This window comes from Staurois parvus, unplaced genomic scaffold, assembly GCF_062004578.1.
Source record: "Staurois parvus isolate SC_StPar_1 unplaced genomic scaffold, SC_StPar_1.0 ptg000058l, whole genome shotgun sequence".
Classification (NCBI taxonomy): Eukaryota; Metazoa; Chordata; class Amphibia; order Anura; family Ranidae; genus Staurois; species Staurois parvus.
The window spans coordinates 5865072-5888241 of record NW_028317854.1 but is presented as its reverse complement, the minus strand read 5'-3'; the positions used below and the strand labels follow the sequence as shown (position 1 = coordinate 5888241).

General features: G+C 42.5%; 1 protein-coding gene across 2 annotated transcripts in view; it reads right to left on the bottom strand.

The window, feature by feature from the left end:
• Window positions 1-17078: 17078 nt before the first annotated feature.
• ASL (argininosuccinate lyase) overlaps window positions 17079-23170 on the bottom strand; it is a 60477-nt gene continuing 54385 nt past the window's right edge. For both annotated transcript variants that reach the window (XM_089668459.1, XM_089668460.1), the window contains 3 exons: window positions 21771-21851; window positions 19706-19812; window positions 17079-17896 (listed from right to left, as the gene is read on the bottom strand). In XM_089668459.1, the coding sequence (XP_089524585.1) occupies window positions 17749-17896; window positions 19706-19812; window positions 21771-21851 (336 nt within the window). In that variant the 3' untranslated portion in view covers window positions 17079-17748. The remainder of the gene's footprint in view (window positions 17897-19705; window positions 19813-21770; window positions 21852-23170) is intronic.

The following is a 23170-nucleotide window of genomic DNA, read 5'->3' as shown; positions in this document are numbered from 1 at the left end:
TGTTTTGAATAGCATATCCTGGAGAGGAGCTGAAATCAGCACAAGGAGCCAGTCCGAATACAACCATCTATAAACAGTAATATATCTTCCTCTTTGTACATTGGAGCAGTTCACTAAGGAGCTGGTACTCTGCTGCCCTCTACAGCCTGCCTTGTCCAACTACACGTTCTGCCTGCTCTAATGACATCAAGCAGTATTAAACCTAAAAGCAAACATTTAATATATTGCAGTTTACAATTTCTTAGATGTGATGGTTGTATTGGTTTTCTTTTTTCGTGTGTCTTCTATTTTCATCTAGTGATCCAGCCAGTAAATCTGTTCTTTTTTAAAAGAGCGAGCTCTCCAGCAGAATGCATCAGTTACAGAGATTAGACAAACCATTTAAAGCAGAATTCCAGTTAGAATTTTTTTCTACCATACAGTGTGATGGTGCCCCCCCACTGCATGGATTGGCTGCTCATTTTTTCTAGGGGTGAGGGCAAAGCTCATACTCACCGGACACGTTGATCCTACAGAAAACCACGCTCCCCCCCCCCCCCCCACGGTCCAGCGGTGGATTGTTCCTGTCTGTGGAGTGTGCACTGAGCATGCTGACGTAGGGAACAACCCATTTACAAGACCGCTGGACTGTGGGGGGCAGGAGACGAAAGGACTGGTCTTGTGCGAGGAGGATCTGTCGGTATCCTCTTCAATAGAACAAAATGAGCATTTGAGCCCCACTACATGGGCCAAAAATGTTTTTTCCCAAATTTTTGGTTTAACCCTGACAGGGGTGCTTAAAATGATCAGCTTTCATTTAGCCCAAAAGAAACAAGCTCTTTGTTGTAACTGCTTATAAAGTGTGAGCTGGAGTTTAGGTTCAATGTGTTAGTGTTTTTAAATCTGCTAATACATTGAAAGGATAAGTTCACCTTTTAAAAATAAAATAATAAATGAAAAAAATGTGCATTTATGATTTGTTTTAACTAGGAGTTTAGAAAGCATTGCACCAATGATCAGCAGATTGCAGGTGACATGCAGGACCCCTGCAGACCTGTCAGTGTATCTGTGTGCGTGTACCTAGTATGGGCAGGCAGATCATACACTGTGACAGGAAGGCTCAACAGCGCTGTGGTAGTTCATTGAGAGCTGCAAGCCAACAACCGCAAAAGCTGTCGGGACTTGTAGTCATTCATTGAATGAATGAATGTCACAGCCAGACAGGTGGAGCCCCACATGGCCACACTTATTTAAAAATAGTGACAGCTAGTTGGAGGAGAAGATTCCCTGCTGTCTGTCACTCTATGCAGCAAAGTGGACAGTGGCTACAGCAGTGGGAACATGTTACATGTTCTATCCAAAAAAACGGGTGAAACGTAACATGTTTTCAAAGGTGAACTTATCCTTTAACACTCCCCTTAGCCCAGACTGACCATGCTGCTCTCCAAAGGTGCCCCCTGTGCTCTTTCACCCAGAGTGGGGGCATTCTAATATAGGAGGTGTATTAATGGCCAGATCACAAGATGAAAGGGAGAGGGTAAAAAAGACCAAAAAAAAGAAGAAAACTGATATAGCCACCATATCTAACGATTGGTAAGGTGCAATATACTACATTTTAGTGTTACGGTCAGGGGCAGACTGACAACTCATGGGGCCCCCAGGCAATTGGGGATCATGGGGCCCCTGTGTCCTTGCCCACACTCAAAACACACCCAAAAAAACTTATAAAATTTACCAGGGGCATTTTATGGGGCCCCCTACTGACCCCGGGCCCTCGGGCAGTGCCCGAGTGCTCAAATGGTCTGTCTGCCCCTGGTTAGGGTTGATAATAGTTTACCTGTTGGTGCCGACAGTATGCAAATATGCGGCCTCTCAGTAGCTGGGCCTTGACACCGAGCGGCCACATAATTGTGTACCAAAAGTAAACAAACACCTGCAGAGAGTGCACACCCTGTGCCCTCTGGGCAAATTTAATTGTGCTTCACGGAAAGGTTCCAATCACTACTTGTGATTGGGATCTTTCCGATCATATGACCGCTGTGACAGCCAATCATGGCAGTCACATGACCCTAAACCCCACCCCCGGTGTCACAAACCCCTTAAAGGGCCAGGAAACGCCCGCGCCAAGGGGTTAATTAGATTTTATTTAAAAAAGTTCTAATTTTAGCAAGTTATTTCTCACACACAGCATAAGCATACTTACAGCCACACCCCAGACACATTCTTCTACTCCTCCCGAGTGTCTTTTGAAGATACATTTTTTTTGCCCCATATAGAGGCACAAAACCCAAGGAACACCTTCATTTTCCTGGGGCATAATCTTTTTTGATTACCTACCACATGTTTGGAAGCCCTGGAGTGTCAGGACAGTAGAAACACCCACAAAATGACATTTGGAAATTAGATACCCCAGGGACATATTTAGAATTACACTCCAAAACATATTCTGACATGTGAGACATTTCTATTGTTTGGACTGATTATGTACTGGACTTTGTATCTTGTGTATTACAAAAATCAACCAACATTGTATCAGAAAACAGTGTATTGTAATGCTTGCCTCTCTGTGAGTGGTCAGGAAGCTTAATTGAGTGTAGTACCCATTCCTATAAACCAAGCAAGCCTATCCTATTGGTACGTGGCTGACTCCAGAAATGCTATGTTCACTGACCAGGAAATACAGGAGGCTGAACAAAGGGTGAACATAGTTCCTGTGGTTGCAGGAGTGCAATTGTCCACAGGAATTGGCTAGGACTGATGTCTCGCAGTCAGTGGATGTAGATGGGTCAGTTTAGGCAGCAGGCAGTGATGTCAATAAAACAGGCAAGTGATCGGTCCAGCAGTAGCCAGAAATGTGGTGAGTGAATAGAACAGGGTCAGTACAGGCAGCAGGCAGAGGGAGCACTGCACTGATGTGGCAGTGGTCAGGAACGCTGTTGCTGCCCAGATGTGGAGGTCAGGGACACTGTTGATGACTGCACTGAAGACACTGCTACTGGCGTGACTAGTGATCTGGAACTTTGTTGATTACTGCACTGGTCTGGTGACACATGGTGTGGTGGCAATGAGGAACACTGTTGCTGGTTTACACTGATCTAGTTACACTGGAACCCATGTGGCAGCAATCAAGTACATTCTTACTGGCTTAAACTGATCTGGTGACATTGAGACTAGTGTAGTGGTGATTATCAACACTGCTTCTGGCTTACACTTGTCTGGCGACAATGGGACTTGTGTGGCTGCGATCAGGAACACTGTTGTCAGCTTACAATGGTCTAGTGACATTGGCACTGGTGTGGCGGTGATCAGGAACATTGTTGCTGGCTGGCTCAGAATAGTGACACTGTACTGGGGTGGCTAGTAATCAGAAACACTGGCTGCCTGCTCTGGTGACACTGCACTGTGGACACAGCAGATCACAGAGTGTGCCACTGCATATGCTAGAGGGCGTGCAGAAGTGGTACAAAGGAGAAGCTGAATGGACAGCTGTCTCTTGAGGGTGGGACGCTGTTTCAAAACAGCCTCCCCTGTGAGCCACTTCCTGCACCTTAGTTAACCTTTACGTATTAAATAAAAATCGGGCTTTGAAGCTTTTATGGCTTTTACATTTTATTAAAAGTGCATGCAAACTTGGGGGGGGGGCATGTTGGATTGTGGTTGGAGGATAGGAATTTTGTCTTGGATCTCTCTGTGAATATCTAATTTGTAATGTTACATGCTTATTTTCCTACTCCTAATAGGATAAAACTGTAGAGTTGATTTACTAGAGGCAAATACTAATCTGCACACTTTGCAACTGCAGTTGCACTCATTTTCCCCAGAGCTTAGTATATGTAGGAAAGCTCTGCTTATTTCCATCATCCAATCATATGCAAGCAAAAATGCTGTTTTTTCACATTTACCTTGCACCCAATTGGGTATTCTTTACAAAGTGAACCTTTACCACACTATATTTACCAAGGAAAATTAGTGCAACTTTACTTGTGAAGTGAACAGTCTATTTGCCTTTAGTAAATCAACCCGAATGTTTAGCACTTCAATTTATTGATTTATGGGTATATTTTAGTAGAAAACATTTCACTTAATCTCTTTCAGTCCATTCCCTCTATAGCAGAATTGATTACTTTACACAGTTTCATGATTTGGAAGCCAAAAGCACAAGTTTGTTCTCAAATACAGTTGGATAAATTCTACATTTTCTCCTCTATTGTAGTCTCAGTAATTCCAGACAATCTTCCTCTTAAAGACTTGAGACACTCACAAGGGATATAGTAATCAGAGGTGAGGTTATTGTGCAGACAAAAAACTTTTTGATAGCTCAGTAAGAAGACCCTAATTCACCTCCCCATAAAAGTGAACCTAAACCTATGCCTATGAATTCCCTCTGAAATATTGCAAGCCATATCCTGTGACTAGATATTCCTTTAGCTATAGCCTCATTGCTGTATTTTCTGAGTCTCCTCATGACAGCCTATTACGGGTCCGGTCTGCAAACTTGATCTCAGAATGATCACTTCATTAGCACATAAATAGAGCAATCATCCCTTACCCAGCGTTCTTTTTTTTGTCCTTGCTCCAGATCCACTTCATGTTGTTTTCTCTGTCCTGCTGTTTTGTTCCCACTCTGGTTCAGCCTCTCCCGGGTTGCAGATATCCATGTGTCCTGGTAAACCTGGCATATTGGATGTACCTGAGGGTGCTGGATTTCCTGCAGATAAGAGAGGTATAAATTGCCCCAGGGCGGGAGTGCTCACAGTAAAGTATGCCTTACTTTTTTGTTTTTTGTTATGGCTCCTTTCAGCCTGCTTTGGCTAGAATTCTTAGGGCGTGTGCATGCCTCTCAGCTTCCTCTTATGCCTATTTTTTTTATTTAAAAAAAAAAAAAAAAGTGATAGGAAGCATAAAAAGAATTCCCATGATTCCTTTTCTGGGAGAAGAGGAAGTTAGCACCATAGCTCTCGATCCCATGCCTATAGTCATTCCGGCTCGCCAGGTTTTCATCGCTATCATGCCACTTTCTCTGCCTCCGCTTGAGATGATCCTGTTACGGCTTGCCCTTCTGATTTCACTTTCTGGGTTTGTGGAGCCGTGGAGCTTATGTGAAAACCGCTATGTGCAGCCTTCCAAAAGGAGATGGCAAGAGAGAAGGAGGCAGAGTCTAGGGAAGTCATAGCCTACATCGACCAAGCCATTGCGGGTGGCATGAAGAAAATTCTGCAAACCTCATTGGCAGAGAAAATAGTTAGAGCCAGAGAAATCTCGGATGAAAATCCTGGCATTTCAAGCCAAGCGGATGTTAAGGAGGAATCTTCACAGAAAGAGTGGGAAAAAACTACCCTTTACTCTTTTGATTTTACGTTAGTCTCTCCATTTGTAGAAGCTGTACAAGAGGTAATACAGTGGGAAGAAGATCTGCTTCCTCCCAAAAAAATAAAAAAAAAATTTCAATAATTTCATCCTTTTCTTTGGGGAAATTTAAGATCTGATTAAAGAAAAATTTGAAAGGCCTGAGTAGAGGTCCTCGGTTCAGAATAGTTTTTCGAAGATCTATCCTTTTTGGCCTTCGGATGCACAGCTATGGGAAACTCTGCCTGGGGTGGACCTCGCTCTTCAGAGGCTAGCAAGACGTTGACTCTGTCCATGGAGAATTCTGTAGCTTTTAATGACCTTATTGATTGTTGTAAAGACGGAAACCTCAAGAAACCATATGTCACAGCAGGTGTTCTCTGTTGCCCTGTGATAGCTCTGGCTTCCATTTCTAGAGCCTTGAAATCTTGGAGGGAAAACATGGAGCAAACTGTTAAATCGGGCATAGATGCTAAAAGAGTCACCACAGCATTGGACGAGATCAAACTGACTTCCGATTGTTTAGCCGAGTCCTCCATAGATATGGTCTGCCTCCCGACCAGAATGATGGGCCATTGTATTACAGCGACTCTTCCTCTAAGCAAGCCCTTTGTTCAGAGCCATTTAATGGCAAAAGTCTGTCCGGGAAGCTTCTTGAGGAAGCCATTAGAGTCACTGGAGGAAAGTCGGGGCTTATTCCTCAAGATAAACAAAGACAACAACAGCAGCCCTTTCATCCTTGCAGAATTTTTAGAGAGGGGTTTCATGAATCCTCAGCCTTTAGAGGACGCAACTTCTCTCATTCCCAGTGGAGAGGAACGCAGTCTTCTTTCTTACACAATGTCAAGTCTGAGGCAGAGCAAGCGGCCAAGCCCACGGAGAAAGCTTTCTAAAGGGACAACCACCCAAGCACCCTCGGTTGTTGCCAGGCTGTCTCAGTTTCTGGACATTTGGAGGAAAGAAGTTTCGGACGCTTGGGTGGTTTTGGCTATAAGAAGAGGCTACAGCATTGAGTTTTCCTCTCCCCCACACCAAGATCATACCATAGAAATGTTGGTGCCCAAGCACCCAGAAAAGAAGAAGGTCCTGGAATCTTATGTAAAAGAATTATTGGAAGAAAAATCCATTGTTCTGGTTCCTTCTGGCAAAGAAGCCTCTGGTTTCTGTTCAATAATTTTTCTGGTGAAGAAAGCCTCAGGAGGTTACAGACTTATCCTCAATTTGAAAGATCTCAACAGATTTATCAGTCAGTCATTTTTGCATGAAATCTTTGAAGACGATAATGTCTATAGTAGAGAAAAAGGACTGGATGATCTCAATAGATTTTTCCAACGCTTATCTCCATCTTCCTATAGCAGGCAGTTATCAGAAGTTTCTATGATTTCTAATTGCCATTAGACTACCAATTTACCTGTCTCCTGTTTGGCTTGTCCAATGCCCCCTTTCAAAGATTATTGTGTCTGAGATAGCCATTCTGTGTCTGTGCAGTATACAGGCATATTATCTGGACGATGTCCTCATCCTAGCGAGCTCTCCACAGACCCTGAGGAGGCACAAAATGTTGGTACTACAGACCCTGGCCAGATTTGGCTGGCTGATCAATTACCAGAAAAGCCAGCTGTTTCCTCGACAATCAATGGAATATTTGAGCTACATTTTGAAGATGGTGAAAGAGGGGCTATCACTGCTCCAATGGAAGAATGCACAGTTAATGACCTGTGCCCAAATGGTCATGGAATCCTCGTCACTGAGTGCAGAGGACTGCATGGTACTGCTGGGTATGATGACAGCGGAGATCCCAGAGGTCCCATGGGCCTTATGGCATATGAGGAGTATTCAGAATTCTTTCCTTTGGCAATGGGATTGATAATTTCTAAATAAAAGAATCCTCATTTTCCAATCTCTTCACCAAGATCTGATCTGGTGGCCAACATGACACAACCTAGCTCGGGGGGGGGGGGGGGTGCGGGGGGCACCCCTCAACCCTTAAGATTGGATCATTATTACTTCAGATGCCAGTCTCCAGGGCTAGGGGGTGCATTTCCTAGGTCACCAAGTCCAAGGTCGATAGCAGACAACTCTTCCTCTATCCAACATTCACTGAAGGTGTTTTCCAGACTTCTGAATGGGGCCTGTATCAAATTCCTGATGGGCAACAGGACAGCTGTAGCTTATATAGCAAATCAATGTGGCACAAAGAACCTTCCACTCTTGGAGATAGTGGACAAAATGTTTCCTTGGGCAGAGGAGCACATTCAGGCTTTAAGTGCATCCTACCTTCCGTGCAAGGAAAATACCCTAGTGGATAGGGTAAGCTGGGAACTGGGGAAAGAACAAATGGTCCTGGAACTCCAGATATCTCAGACCAATCTACAGTAACTGGGGGAGTAGACCCGATGGTGACTTCCAAGAATGCCCATCTTCCTCTCTTCTGCTCCAAATTTTCCAGTCACCAAGCAATGGTTCAAGATGTGTTTTCAATCTGCTGTTGTATGCATTTCCACCAATAGCCTAATTCTGAGGATCCTTCTGAAAATCATCAGGGAAAGCGATCATGGTGGCACCCTTCTGGCCAAGGAGACCATGATTTCCACTCCTATCCCAAATGATGATAACTCCCACCTATCATCTGCCTTGCAGAAGAGACCAGTTGCTCCAGAAGCATTGGCAACATTCCAATCCACAGAGGTTGTGCCTGACCATGTTCTTATTGAGAGGGAAAGATTGTTAGTGGAGGGCCTTCCTCTTTCTGTCGTGCAAACTATGCTTCAGGCAAGAAAGTCTTCCATGAATGTCACTTATCATTGGATATGGAGGAAATTCCCTTTCCTAGCTAAGTTAGAAGGATTCGATCCTCTGGCCTCCAAAACTTCAGATATTTTAGGTTTCTTGCTGACATTTCTAGACCTGGGTCTTGGCTACAATAGCTTAAAAGTACAAATCTCAGCCTAATCAGCCCTGACTGGGAAAAAGTGGGTTGAGGAAGCTTTGGTGCAGCAATTTCTATGAGCGGCCATAAAGTTAAAATCTCTGTTAAAAATACTCTTTCCCTCGTGGGATTTAATGACGGTGTTGTAAGTCCTCTGTTCCACCCTACAGAATCATGCACTATTGAACAGCTCTGTTGGAAAGTAGTATTCCTGACTGCTAGAACTTCAGCCTGTAGAGCATTTGAACTTAGAGCACTCTCCTTGGATGAGCCATTCTGTATTGTCCAATCTGACAAAGTCCTCCTTCGGCCTTCTCCAGAATTCAGTCCCAAAGTCTCCTTCTCCTTCTATTACAATTGGGAAGCAGTTCTACCCCCTCTAACAGCCGAGCCTCAGGTGTCAGGAGATTTCTCTAGCTTGGACATGGTTATCTTAATCAAGGCCTACCTCCTAAATACCAAGGAATTCCGCATAGATAAAAATTTGCCTATCTGAAAGCACCAAAGAAGGGGAAAACAGTTTCTCAGAGAGTCAGCGCTACTTGCATACAAAATACAATACAATTCTCATACTCTGCTATAGCCCTGCTGCCACCACAAGAGGTGAGAGCTCATTCAACGTGGGGAGTATCGGCATCTAGGGCATTGCGCACTAAGGTCTCAAAGAAAATTAAATGCAAGGCAGCCAGCTGGAGCTTACCAAATACATTTATTAAGCATTATAAACTTGATGTACGGTCAGCCGCTCACTGTCATTTTGGCAAGATGGTTCTTTCTTCTGCTTGTTCCCAAATGTAAACAATTGTTTTGCAGCAATTTTGTTTTTCTTGGTTTGTCTTATTTCTTCCTATTTTTCTTGTATGTATTGTTAATTACGTCCTATAGTATGCCTTCATGAGGAGACCCATGTGTCAAATATGTTCCGATCGCAAGATCGCCACCACCAACATGCGACAATCCCACGATCGCGACCACTAATATGTCACGATTGCGGCGTCAGACCCCAGACCTTCTCACCAAACTCATGACCGAAGGACTAGCCAATCTAAAACCGCGATGTGACGTGTGTAACAATGCCACACCCAGCTGCACCCTGCACGATTTTCCAGCTAACGGACCACAATCGATGTACCGGCAGCCTGGGCGATTGTTACTGGGTCAGGTTAATTACGCAATTAACCCTTCACACTGCCACCACCTCCTTTTTGTACAGAGAAAGAGGAAACTCGGCGTTATCAGCTATAACACTATAATGATTGAGACAATCGTCTGTATAAAACGGTCATAACACAGGCCTGTTATACAGAGGATTAAACAAACAGTAGCGTTCTCTTTAGAGGCAGGGATTCGTAAATTGCAATACAGAGCTATAGAAACAGTTCAACACTTTCAAAAAGATATTTTACTAAAAGGTCAAACAGGTGCAATAAAAATATTTACAGAAAAAAGATGTAACTAATATATATATATATATATATATATATATAAATAAATATACAAAGAACCATAGCACAGCAAAGAGATATCAGAGAGAGGTGAAAGGGTTAAAGGTACTTGCCAAAGTCCTGGGTTAGCAGATCCAAGTTTCAGAGCAAGAGGGCACGTGTCTCCCCAGGTGGTATTGATGTTAAAAATGGGAGACGTCTTCAACTTAACTAATCTTTGGCCTGACAACCGGTTTTGTAGTCCCCAGCAGGGGGTGTTTCTGACGCCACGGACCAATACCTCCTGTAGGCGTGGAGGTCTGGGTGTCGACCTAAACTAGAGCCAAAATCTTGTGTAGTTCATATTTGGGCTCATACCTTTTCCTATGCACAAGTGACATCCCACCCGCGGGTAGATTATTATGCAGACAAGTCTGAGGATTGATTAGATATGAGTTATGAAACTGTGTACTGAACGGTTCGCGAGATCCATTTTTCTGCTTTCCTTTGTGTCCGAGACAAGGCGATATGCTCGGTTTTTACGGAAGTCTCTCATAAAAAATAGATTTAACAGAGGTTAACTGATTCTGTCACCTATGCTGAGTAGGTTCATTAGGTCAGAATCTCTTTCAACTCCTGAGAAAGCTTGTCTTATCTCTTCTGAGGTGTGAAATGGTACAGCTCGCCCAGACAGCCAGGCACCTAGCTCAGAGATGCTTTGGCCTGCCAGTGACCCACAACCAGCAAACACACACACGCTGGCCAAATGTCTCCTCTCAGAGAGGGAGGGGGAGGGAGTGAGGGGAGAAAATGGATACTCTTAACAAAATGGAGTCTGCGTACTTCACTGTGTGTTGCGCACGTTTGCGTCACCATGAATATGGAAAATTGTTATCAGATACTTACCATAAGTTTCCTTTCCTGGAGTCTCCTCCTGACAGCATGTTTCCCACCCAGTGTCCTGCCTTGAGGCTAGAAGATAGAATGCTGGGTAAGGAATTGTTGCTCTTTTATGTGCTAATGAAGTGGTCCTTCTGGGGTCAAGAGGGCAAAGCTGACCTGTAGTATGCTGTCATAAGGAGACTCCAGGAAAGGAAAATTACGGTAAATATCTGATAACAATTTTCTGTAATCTGTAATTCTAGAGGCACTGTGCCTATGGGCACTACACCGTGTTCCAAATTATTATGCAAATGATATTTTTCTCATTTACCTGAATAATTGATGTAAATAACAGTCAGCATAATTATCATGTTATCAACTATTAAGAGTACAATTCAAATTTTATTGAACAAATCTCCTAATAAACAGTATTTTTGTTAAACATAAAAAACTTACAATGCACTGTTCCAAATTATTATGCACAGTAAGTTTCAAAACACTTTATAAATTGTAAAGAACTGAAATTGTCATTTGTTGTGTTTGCAGCATATTTACTGAAATCAAAAGCTATTTCAATCAAACTTTTAACAACATTGTAACAGGTCACGTTACATTTTAACATAGGACCCCTTATTTGATAGCAGCTTCACAAGTCTTGCATCCATTGAACTTGTGAGTTTTTGGACAGTTTCTGCTTGAATTTGTTTGCAAGATGTCGGAATAGCCTCCCAGAGCTGCTGTTTGGATGTAAACTGCCTCCCACCCTCATAGATCTTTTGCTTGAGGATGCTCCAAAGGTTCTCAATAGGATTGAGGTCAGGGGAGGATGGAGGCCACACTATGACTTTCTCTCCTTTCATCCCCATAACAGCCATTGATGCAGAGGTATTCTTTGCAGCATGAGATGGTGCATTGTCATGCATGAAGATGATTTTATTACGGAAAGCATAGTTCTTCCTTCTGTATCAGGGAAGAAAGTGGTCAGTCATAAACTCCACATACTTTGCAGAGGTCATCTTTACACCTTTGGGGCCCCTAAAGGGGCTGACCAGCTCTGTTCCCATGATTCCGGCCCAAAACATGCTTCCACCACCGCCTTGCTGACGTCGCAGCCTTGTTGGAAAAGGGTGGCCGTCCACCAACCATCCACTACTCTATCCATATGGACCATCCAGGGTTGCACGGCACTCATCAGTGAACAGGACTGTTTGAAAATTTGTCTTCATGTATTTTTCTGCCCAATGCAGCCGTTTCTGCTTGTGAGCATTGGTTATTGGTGGCCGACTAGAAGGTTTATGCACAGTTGCAAGACTCTGGAGGATTCTACACCTTGATGTCCGTGGGACTCCAGAGGCACCAGCAGCTTCTAATATCTGTTTGCTGCTATGTAATGGTATTTTAGCATCTGCTCTCTTGATCCGATGCATGGATCTGGCAGAAATCTTCCTCAATGTGCCTTTATCTGCACGAACCCGTCTGTGCTCTGAATCAGCCACAAATCTCTTAATAGTTCGATGATCACGCTTAAGTTTTCGTGAAATATCTAATGTTTTCATACCTCGTCCAAGGCATTGAACTATTTCACTCTTTTGGGCAGCAGAGAGATCCTTTTTCTTCCCCATATTGCTTGAAAATGGTGCTCTGCTTAATAATGTGGAACACCGTCCTTTAATTGGGCTCACCGGCCAATCTAATTATCACAGGTGTCCGAGATTGTTTAGCGTGATCAAAAGAGCCCTGACACACAATGCCATCCATGAGTTAAACTGAAAAACAAAATATTTCATCTTTGTGACACTTAAATAGAATTTGCATAATAATTTGGAACACGGTGTAGTCTCACGAGAATGAGATTTAGTGCTATCATTGCTGTTCTCATGAAAGCTTGCAGGAAAGCTGTACCTGAGGACGTGAAGACATGCATCTACCTACTTTTGATTAATTTATTCTGTGGATCTGTGCTTTTTAAACCTCTTATGCTGCTGCTGCTTTATTATTCTTTGATCATTCAGCAATATAAAGGGGGTATTGGGCAGTATCGGTCTACAGGAAACAAAGCTATGCCTCCACCAAAAGGCTTCCTCCACAGTGTTCAATGACAAGGCTTGATAAGTTAGTAATGTGGAAAAGATCTGCTGCAAGGAGACTAAAAAGAAAACCATTCACCATACTGACACCTGAATTAGGTGAAAATCTCATGTGTGTAGCCCCAGCAAACTTATATTGGAGGAAATAAGGACTAGACATGTTTGACAACCTTAATTTATTGTTCTTGCTAGAGAAACTTTATAACATTTTATTCCATCTGCTCAGTTAAAACAACAGTGAATTTCACAAGATTCCTAATGAACTGCACATTTACTATGTGGGTGGCCATGTCGACACCTTTCAACCTGACATCCTTCAACTAAAACAATCGAAGGACCAAGGAGAGAAAATGTCAACTGAACAGCACATGCATCCAATCACATGCAGCCACTGTCTGGTTATTCTGACAGATGCTGGAAAAGACCTCCCTCAGTAATAACTATTCTGTTAAAATGATATGTTCATTCCAAACCATATAACACACCTGATGCTCTTCAAGTCCTCCAAGGAGAGTTTATTAAGAGCAATGCCTTAAGTTTCTGCTAGCTGAACCACTTTACCAGAGACTCCATGTGCTTGTCTGAAGGGCATCTGTTGTCAAACAAGAAAATGTGGTTTCTTTTATCTTTTTTTGCCTAACTCAGCACTTAAAAGTATGCACAACAAAGAACACACCTGTTCAGGAATACCAAGTTGAAGTATTTCAGAGATTTGTAAAGAGATTGTCAGTTGTAAGAGACACTCTTCTTTTCCAAGAAGCAATGATTTGGTGCAATAGAGAGCTTTTGGAGCCAATTCTTTAGGTGCCCAAAAGGGCAAGTGCAGGATAAATTTTGTTTCAAAGTTAAAATGGTTGCAAAGGCTGAAGGTTAAAAAAACCTTCTCATGCAGCAGCTCCCCCAGCCCCCTCAATACCTACCTGAGCCTCATCGTGATCCAGCGATGTGAATGACAGCCTCGGCTGTCCCAGGTCTCTGCTTCCTCATTGGCCAAAACAGCAAACAGGAACCATTGGCTTCCTCTGCTGTCAATCACAGCCAGTCAACCAATGAGGAGAGAGAGAGGGCAGGACCAAGACGCAGCTCTGTGTGTGAATGGACACACAGTGCAGCGGGTACCCCCATGGCAAGCTGCTTGCTGTGGGGGCACCCGACAGACAGGAGGAGCCAGGAGAGCCTGCGGGGGACCCGAGAAGAGGATCCAGGCTACTCTATGCAAAACCACTACACATAGTAGGCAAGTATAGACATATTTGTTATTTAAAAAAAAATAAAAAATTAACCTTTAGAATCGCTTTAAGCTAAGGGTGCCAAATCATCATATTTAATTTCCCAAGTAAAGTATAAGTTAGCACAAAAGTTGTTTCCTTTTACAGTATACCAAGTAAAAGCCAAAGGACAACAGCACCTTTAATACAATTGTCCTTTAGTCAATTGCTCCTTGATCCAGTGATCTGGAAAAACCTGAGTGCAGCAGTGCCCTCAGCCCCCTCAATACTTACTTCAGCCCCATTGAGATCCAGCGATGTGAACGACAGCCTCGGCTGTCTCGGGTCTCTGCCTCCTCATTTTCTGAGACAGCAGTCGGGAGCCAGTCAGCCAATGAGGAGAAAACGTAAACAGAACAGCACCTGCATCCAATCACATGCAGCCACTGTCTGGTTATTCTGACAGATGCTGAAAAAGACTGTCAGAATTCAATAGCTGGAACTGCAGCTTTGGCCATTGGTGCTGTATGGAGGAATCTATCAGATTTTCTTTTATTCAGCCTGCAAATCTATCAATGCATTACCAGCTTTAAGTAAGGAAGAATAATGCTGGCACATCCTCTGAACCTACATTTACATAGTTACATAGTTAGTCTGACTGAAAAAAGACAAAAGTCCATCCAGTTCAACCATAGAAAAAAAAAAATAAAATTATAATCCTATACCCACAGTTGATCCAGAGGAAAGCAAAAAAACCCAGCAAAGAACAATCCAATTTGCTCCTGCAGGGGAAAAAAAATTCCTCCCTGATCCCCCAAGAGGCAATCAAATATTCCCTGGATCAACTTTACCTATAAATGTTAGTATCCAGTTATATTATGTGTGTCTAAGAAACAATCCAGGCCTTTTTTGAAGCAATCCACTGAGCTGGCCAACTCTTGAGGGAGTCTATTCCACATTTTCACTGCTCTCACTGTGAAGAAACCTTTCCGTGTTTGGAGATTACATTTCTTTTCCTCCAGACGTAAAGAGTGCCTCCTTGTCCTCTGTGATGACCTCAGGGTGAATAGCTCTACACCGAGTTCACTATATGAACCACTGATGTATTTATACATGTTGATCATATCCCCCCCTTCTTTACTCTCGGTGAAGAGTATAGAATGTTTATCATATGCCAGTTCAGATTCCAAAGTTCACAACTCTCACCTCCCTTGTACATACACCTATCATTCGATTTTTAGGCTGATCATTTCTTTGTGAGTGGGCAAACATTCAAAATCATCAGGGGATCAAATACTTATTTTCTTCACTGTAGCTGTAATGGCTGCACCAAGTGTTTATGTTTATGTCTAGCACTCAGGATCAGGAGTGCACACCTATTGGTCCTTCTATATCTACAGTGCCTTGAAAAAGTATTCATCCCCCTTGAGATGTTCCACATTTTGTTATGCTACAACCAAAAATGTAAATGTATTTTATTGGGATTTTATGTGACAGACCAACACAAAGTGGCACATAATTGTGAAGTGGAAGAAAAATGTTAAATGGTTTTCAACATTATTTTTACAAATAAAATATCTGAAAAGTGTGGTGTGCATTTGTGTTCAGCCCCCTGAGTCAATACTTTGTAGAACCCCCCTTTCGCTGCAATTACAGCTGCACGTCTTTTTTGGGTATGTATCCATCATCTTTGCACATCTGGAGAGTGACATTTTTGCCCATTCTTCTTAATAGCTCAAGCTCTGTCAGAGCGAATGGAGAGCATCTGTGAACAGCAATTTTCATGTCTTGCCACATTGTCTCAATTGGATTTAGGTCTGGACTTTGATTGGGCCATTCTAACACATGAATATGCTTGGATCTAAACCATTCCATTGTAGCTCTGGCTGTATGTTTAGGTTGGTTGTCTTGCTGGAAGGTGAACCTCCACCCCAGTCTCAATTTTTTTAGACTCTTAACAGGTTTTCTCTTAAGATTGTCCTGTATTTGGCTCCATCCATCTTCCCATCAACTCTGACCAGCTTCCCTGTCCCTGCTGAAATAAAGAATCCCCACAACATGATGCTGCCACCACATTTCACGGTGGGGATGGTGTGTTCAGGGTGATGTGCAGTGTTCGTTTTCTGCCACAAATAGCATTTTGCTTTTAGGCCAAAAAGTTCAATTTTGGTCTCATCTGATCAGAGCACCTTCTTCCACGTTTGCGGTGTTCCCCACATGGCTTCTTGCAAACTGCAAATGGGACTTCTTATGGCTTTCTTTCAACAATGGCTTTCTTCTTGCCACTTTTCCATAAAGGCCAGATTTGTGGAGTGCACGACTAATAGTTGTCCTGTGGACAGATTTTCTCGCCTGAGCTGTGGATCTCTGCAGCTCCTCCAGAGTTACCATGGGCCTCTTGGCTGCTTCTCTGATTATTGCTCTCCTTGCCCAGCCTGCCAGTTTAGGTGGACGGCCACTTCTTGGTAGGTTTGCAGTTGTGCCATACTCTTTCCATTTTTGGATGATGGATTGAATAGTGCTCTGTGAGATGTTCAAAGCGTGGGATATTTTTTTTATAATCTAACCCTGCTTTAAAATTCTCCACTTTATCCCTGACCTGTCTGGTGTGTTCCTTGACCTTCATGATGCTATTTGTTCACTAATGTCCTCTAACAACTCTATGAGGGCTTCAGAGAACAGCTGTATTTATACTGAGATCAAATTACACACAGGTGGACTCTATTTACTAATTAGGTGACGTCTGAAGGCAATTGGTTCCACTAGATTTTAGTTAAGGGTATCATAAAGGGGGCTGAATACAAATGCATGCCACACTTTTCAGAAATGTATTTGTAAAAAAATTTTGAAAACCATTTATCATTTTTCCTTCCACTTCACAATTATGTGCCATTTTGAGTTGGTACATCACATAAAACTCCAATTAAATACATATACATTTTTGGTTGTAATATGACAAAATGTGGAAAATTTCAAGGGGTATGAATACTTTTTCAAGACACTGTATGTCCTGACATTAGAGGGTGCTCCCCTTCTGATATACTGGAGCAGGACAGAGGAATGGAAGAACAGTGTCATGGTTGAGTGCAGATTTCAAGGGGTAAAAATACATTTTAAAGCACTGTACGGCCACCTTCAAATTATTTTGGAGTCAATAAAAATAGCAATAGACTGAAAAGCAAAAAAAACCCCCAAAAAACAACACACACACACCACGACAGGGTTTGATAATATTTGAATTCATTTTAATGTAACAGGCCATCATTGCATATATAAAATTATAATAATTGAATACTATTTGGCATCTCTGACATTTGTTTCTGCTTCCAATTACTTTCATCGATTACATGGTTTTCTAAAGAAGCACTGGAATTATTATTATTTAAGATGAACTCCAGACAGATTAGACAAAAATGATTGCAGCTCTGTATTCATTATATTTATATTTTAAAAAACAAGCAGTGTAAATAACTGAATTTGACTTGGAATCAGCCTTTTGCATAACAGAGCTCAGATTGATGAGAGAGAGGCAGTAAGGTGCTGCAGTGTTGATTTACTAACCAGGGACATGGTGATAGGAGGAGGGCACAAAGTGAAAATGAGATGAACTCATCCGTGTGCTGCTTCTGCTTTCATTGCCCGGTCACAGGCTGGGGCTGGTGACCAGATTTGTAAGTGTTCCTTAACCTCAACAGGAAAATATTGTGCTGGGTGACAGAGATGTAAAAATCTCAGGACTGGATGATCATCCATACATGCTTTGGCAGGTAAAACAAATCCCTTATATTTATTTTACCTGTGTATCTGTGTTTCCTGGAGTTCAGCTTAAAATATGTCTAACATACCTTCATGTTTTCCATCAAATCTACTATGGTCCAATTATCCCATTATAATCACTGGCTCTTGTGATTTTGTAGCCAGGTTCTCAGCTGTTCAACCTGTGCCACCACACAACTCTTTGCTGTTCCTCCTGCCGCTGTATACTGCTCCACACTGTTCGTGTAGTTCCACACCTTGGATACATCGTTGCTGAAGAGTGGACTGCAGGAACAAAGAAGCAGCAATAGGTGATCTAATTATTAAGGCACCCAGGGTTTACACATTCTTATATCCTACACAATTATTTTGCCTATTAAAAGCATAGTTTCCCTAGTCTATGCAAAACTGTACATCAATGCAGTGTTCAATCTGAGAAGCAACAAATATAGACTCTATAAAGTCTTTATAGACTATAAAGGGCAGGGCACATGAAGGTACATACTTCAGAATGGAAGGTGTTTGTTACCATTCTCACTGCTGGGAGCTATTGCAGACAAAAGCCCATCTTCAAATCAGATCATGTCTGTGGGCAGCAAGCATGGAATAAGTGTAGAGACAAACAAAAGTATTTAGAACAACTGTGTGTTTTGCCCCACCCATGCATTTAATCATGCATTAGAAAGGACAAGAGAAGGAAATTATAAAATTTGAGTTCTTCCTTGGGATATACTGAAATATTTATAAATACAACCATGAATATTGATAACATGCCACCCAGTGGTGTATTTAGGTTTTGTGCTGCCCTAGGACACAAAAAAATCCAATGCCCCTCCCCAGCAGAGAGAGAACCTGACACCGACCAACCCCTTCCCCACAGAGAGAACCCGACAGTGATCAACAACACCCCTGCTCCATCCCCTCGCCCATCCAAGAGAGCTTTCCACTAAAAACCCCCTCTCACGGTGATAGAGAGAAAGACACTCATGTCCAAAGCTGTGAAGATGACAGTTGGGCTCTGCATACACAATCAAACATCCTGCAGCCTCTTTCGGATCTCACCTGGTCCACATGCTGCATATGTTTCTACTTCTGGACAGCAGTGCTGCCCCCCTAAAAAATGCCACCCTAGGCAAATACCTTGTTTGCCTTGTGGTAAATATGCCCCTGCTGCCACCTATAAAACCTACTTGGAATGAGGTATAGCTATAGAACCTCACATTAAAAGGAGAACTCCAGACTTAAACAGTATGAGTTTAAATGTAAAGCTCAGATGCCCCTCTTTTATTTTTCTAGTTCTTCTTTTTGGTTTAATCTAGTTTCCCCCCCTTTTTTTACGGGATGATCTCTTAACATTACCTGCTGTATGAGGCACATTAATATTATTTGGCTCCATGGCGAGCAACAGGAGATATAGTAGGGTTGTCTAAGAAGAGGACCTGTTTCAAGCCATCAGAACCATGCAGAGCGTAACTAGGATAAAGAAGCCTTTTCTTAGGCATGGCAGAGAAGTACCTTGTTTGTTTATTTCTTCTACTCATATACTCAACTTGTTTTATCAAGCATATTGAAGGTATGGTCCAATATATTGGATTTTTCATAATACTCAGGAATATTATAGCTGTGTTTTTCTTTGTCTATTACATTGCACTGTGCCTGGATGTGTATACTGTTGGAATTGTGTTTTCCTCATCCCACGTTCTCAGGATGATTTTGTACTTTCGTGAAAAAACAATAAAAATCATTGGAAACTAAAGCTCAGATGCATGCTCCCTCCAAGAGCTGTTTTATATTTTATGTTTCATGGAAAATGTTGAAATTATGTTGTGCTTGTGTGTAACATAATGATTTTATGTTCTGTGATGTACAAGAATAGGATTGCCATAGTTTTATTATACAGTTCCTCTGCTTGCAGAAAATAGACAGTTTGGGAGTTTATAGCAAACTTTCAGATCCATATCCGAAAAAAATTGTAAAATTGGCCAGACAGCAATACTATAAAAGACACTGCAGAGGAAAATGATCTGATTTACCCCCCCTCAGTATGAACTATTCTGTTAAAATGATATGTTCATTCCAAACCACATAACACACCTGATGCTCTTCAAGTCCTCCAAGGAGAGTTTATTGAGAGCAATGTCTTTAGTTTCTGCTAGCTGAACTGCTTTACCAGAGACTCCATGTGCTTGTCTGAAGGGCATCTGTAGTCACAAACAAGAAAATGAGGGTTCTTTTATCATTTTTTTGCCTAACTTAATACTTAAAAGAAACAATTATAGATTCATTATATGAATTATATAATATAAAAAGTATAGAACAATTATTCTGTATGCACAACAAGAAACACACCTATCCAGAAATACGAAGTTCAGGTATTTCAGAGCTTTGTAAAGAGATTGTCAGTTATAAGAGACACTCTTCTTTTCCAAGAAGCAGTGATTTGATGCAAGAGAGAACTTTTGGAGCCGATTCTTTAGGTGCTCAAAAAAGGCAAGTGCAGGATAATTTTGTTTTAAAATTAAAGTGGTTGTAAAGGCCCAAGGTTTTTTACCTTCCTGCATTCTATGCATGAAGGAAAAAAAAAAAAAAAACCTCAGTGGAGCAGCCCCCCCAGCCCCCTCAATACTTACCTGAGCCTCATCGTGATCCAGAGATGTGAATGACAAGCTCAGCTGTTCTGAGTCTCTGCCTCCTCATTGGCTTTTTATTAGTCATTGCAGCTAAAGTGGGCAACACAGTGCCTAAATGGTTAGCACTTCCACCTGGCAGTACTAGGGTTGTTGGTTTGAATCCTAACCACGGTACCACCTGTCTGGAGTTTGCATGTTCTCCCTGTGCCTGCGTGGGTTTCCTCCGGGTATTCCGGTTTCCTCCCACAAGACATGCTGGTAGGTTAATTGGCTCCTGTCTAAATTGGCCCTAATATGTGTATGTATGAATGTAAGTTAGGGACCTTAGATTGTACACCCCTTGAGGGTTAGGGACTGATGTGAATGTATAATATATATATGTAAAGCGCTGCGTACATTGACAGCGCTATATAAGTATCTGAAATAAATAAAGTAGGACAATGATCAGTTCATAATTACATACAGCAGGTAGGGTGCTTTATAAATACTCATGTAGCACTATCCCCTTAGAAGTCGCTAGAAGATTTGGGTCCTTCTATAGTCCTGCAAAGCTAGGCATCACACATCTTCACCAAGAATTGCATCCAGAGTCAGAAATCAGTCCTTGAGCTTTAGTTTTTTTGCTTTATTTAGGGAATTTGAACTGGTATAGGGTTAGTGCCCAAAGGCACTGATGAACTAAGGACAACTTCTTGGAACTATTTACAAGCATTCACTGCAACACAGCCTCTGTTGGAGAGCTAGCCAGCATCTCCTTAATGTACCAACCCAGACCCTAGATGAACTCCTCTTCTTCACCTAGCAATCTGGAGGTATCCTTGAACAGGGGATCTGGTGTCTGTTACTTTAAAGTGGACAGTCCCAAGTAAGTAGCAAATCTGATTTCCCACCATTGTGGTCCTTCCCCTATCCGCCAAGGGGGTACAGGAGTACTCACTCAGATCCTGTACCGCTGAGGGGCTGGTAGCTGCTACCAGGCCTTTTAGCTGGGCCACTCCTTGCCGGCCTTACAGGTGGTCCTCACTCTGGGGGCCAGTGAGCTCTGAGTTTTTCTTCTTTCCAGCTCCTGGCCTGCAGGTAGGCCCCATCCCTCTGAGCCTCCTCGCAGACTCCTGCCTTCAGCCTCACATCTTCCTCACTATCTTCTACCTGAACTCCCCTGCCACTGAGCAGGCTCCAACACTTTTTGAAGGGTGTCCCAGCCTCTTACCTAGCCTTCTGTCTGGGATTGGCTAGGATCCCTCAAGAGTGCAAGCCAGCCACTCCTCAACTCCACCCATCGTCTCTAGGCCTTCCTCCAAAGCCCCAGCGCAGGGGGAAATTCCAGAGGGGCTGGCCTGCAAAGCCTCTCAGCTCCTGACCACAATTTGACCCTCTGACTATCACACCCAGGCTGCTACTCAGAACTCCTCTCTATCAACTGAACACTAGCTCCCCCTAGCTAACTAGAGGGCGCTACACTAAACAGACCAGACCTGACCTACTTAGAGCTGCACAATTTTCTATTATAGCTGTAAATGAAGCCTTACCCCTTTCCTGACCAGATAATAAGCAATGTCTGTAGCCAGCATATCGGGGCTCAGTGCTTTCTCCATACCTTCCTTGTTTATCTGAAACATAAAATGACATATTAGCACAGAGCATATATTTCCAAACAGAAGGCAAATTTACTATAAAACTGAAAAGAAGCAGAATTTACTCTGTTTACCCCTAGACACAACCTTTATTTCACAAAATAATTGCAGCTCTAATTGTACATATAACTTGAAGATCCAAGAGACTAATAATAATTATAACAAATGACAGCAAAGACCATGTAGAATTCTCATATATAGATAGAAATTGGTGCATAAGAAAGAATTCCAATCCAGAAAGAAGACCGTCACCTTCCACCCAAATAAATTCACCTCTTACCAGTAGGTCGGACTGCCAAAAGGGTCAGGTTGGCCAGCATGAGCAGTGTAATATATCCAGCTGATACTGCAACCGGTCTTCAATAGGAATCACTTCCAGAGCAATCAATCAAAGATACTTCTCCAAATTAAAATTCTGAGTAGAACACATGCCTGCTCTATTTGAGATCCTGAATGCAGGATCAAATGAGGTCTTTGAGGCACTCCATCACACCTTGTAACCTGGAGCGGTAGAATGGCACACATGGTGGCCTCACCTGCTGCCTCGCACTGACCGCTCTCCCTGCTGCTCAACGTCCTCCTTATTATCAGCAAGGACACTGAGCAGCAGGGAGAGTGGTCAGTGCGAGGCAGCAGGTGAGGCCACCATGTGTGTCATTCTACCACTCCAGCTTACATGGTGTGATGGAGGGCCTCAAAGACCTAATTTGATCCTGCATTAAGGATCTCAAATAGAGCAGGAATGTTTGCTACTCAGAATTTTAATTTGGAGAAGTATCTTTGATTGCTCTGGAAGTGATTCCAATTGAAGACCGGTTGCAGTATCAGCTGGATATATTACACTGCTCATGCTGGCCGACCCTCTGGGTGGTCAGACCTTCTGGTAAGAGGCCAATTTATTTGGGTGGAAAGTGAAGGTCTTCTTTCCGGATTGGAATTCTCTTTCTTATGCACCAATCTCTATCTATATATGAGAATCCTACATTGACTTTGCTGTCATCTGTTATAATTATTATTAATCTCAGGACCCACATCTGTCTTTGGTCATCAAGTTGCGACCCAAAAATAATTTAATTTCCTAAACATTATAATTAACACCAATACCCCTAACTTTAAGCATTGTCCCCTCTACCTCACACGAATAGGTCATTAAGCTGAGCAATGCCTCCTCTGCATCTCACTCTCTCAAAAGCACACTAAGTTAAGAGTTTGAATGTCTTCAGTGTTTTTTAAAAAAAACAATATAGTTTGAGCAAGGGTTTCCAGTGCCCCCCCCCCCCCTCCAATCTTATGCT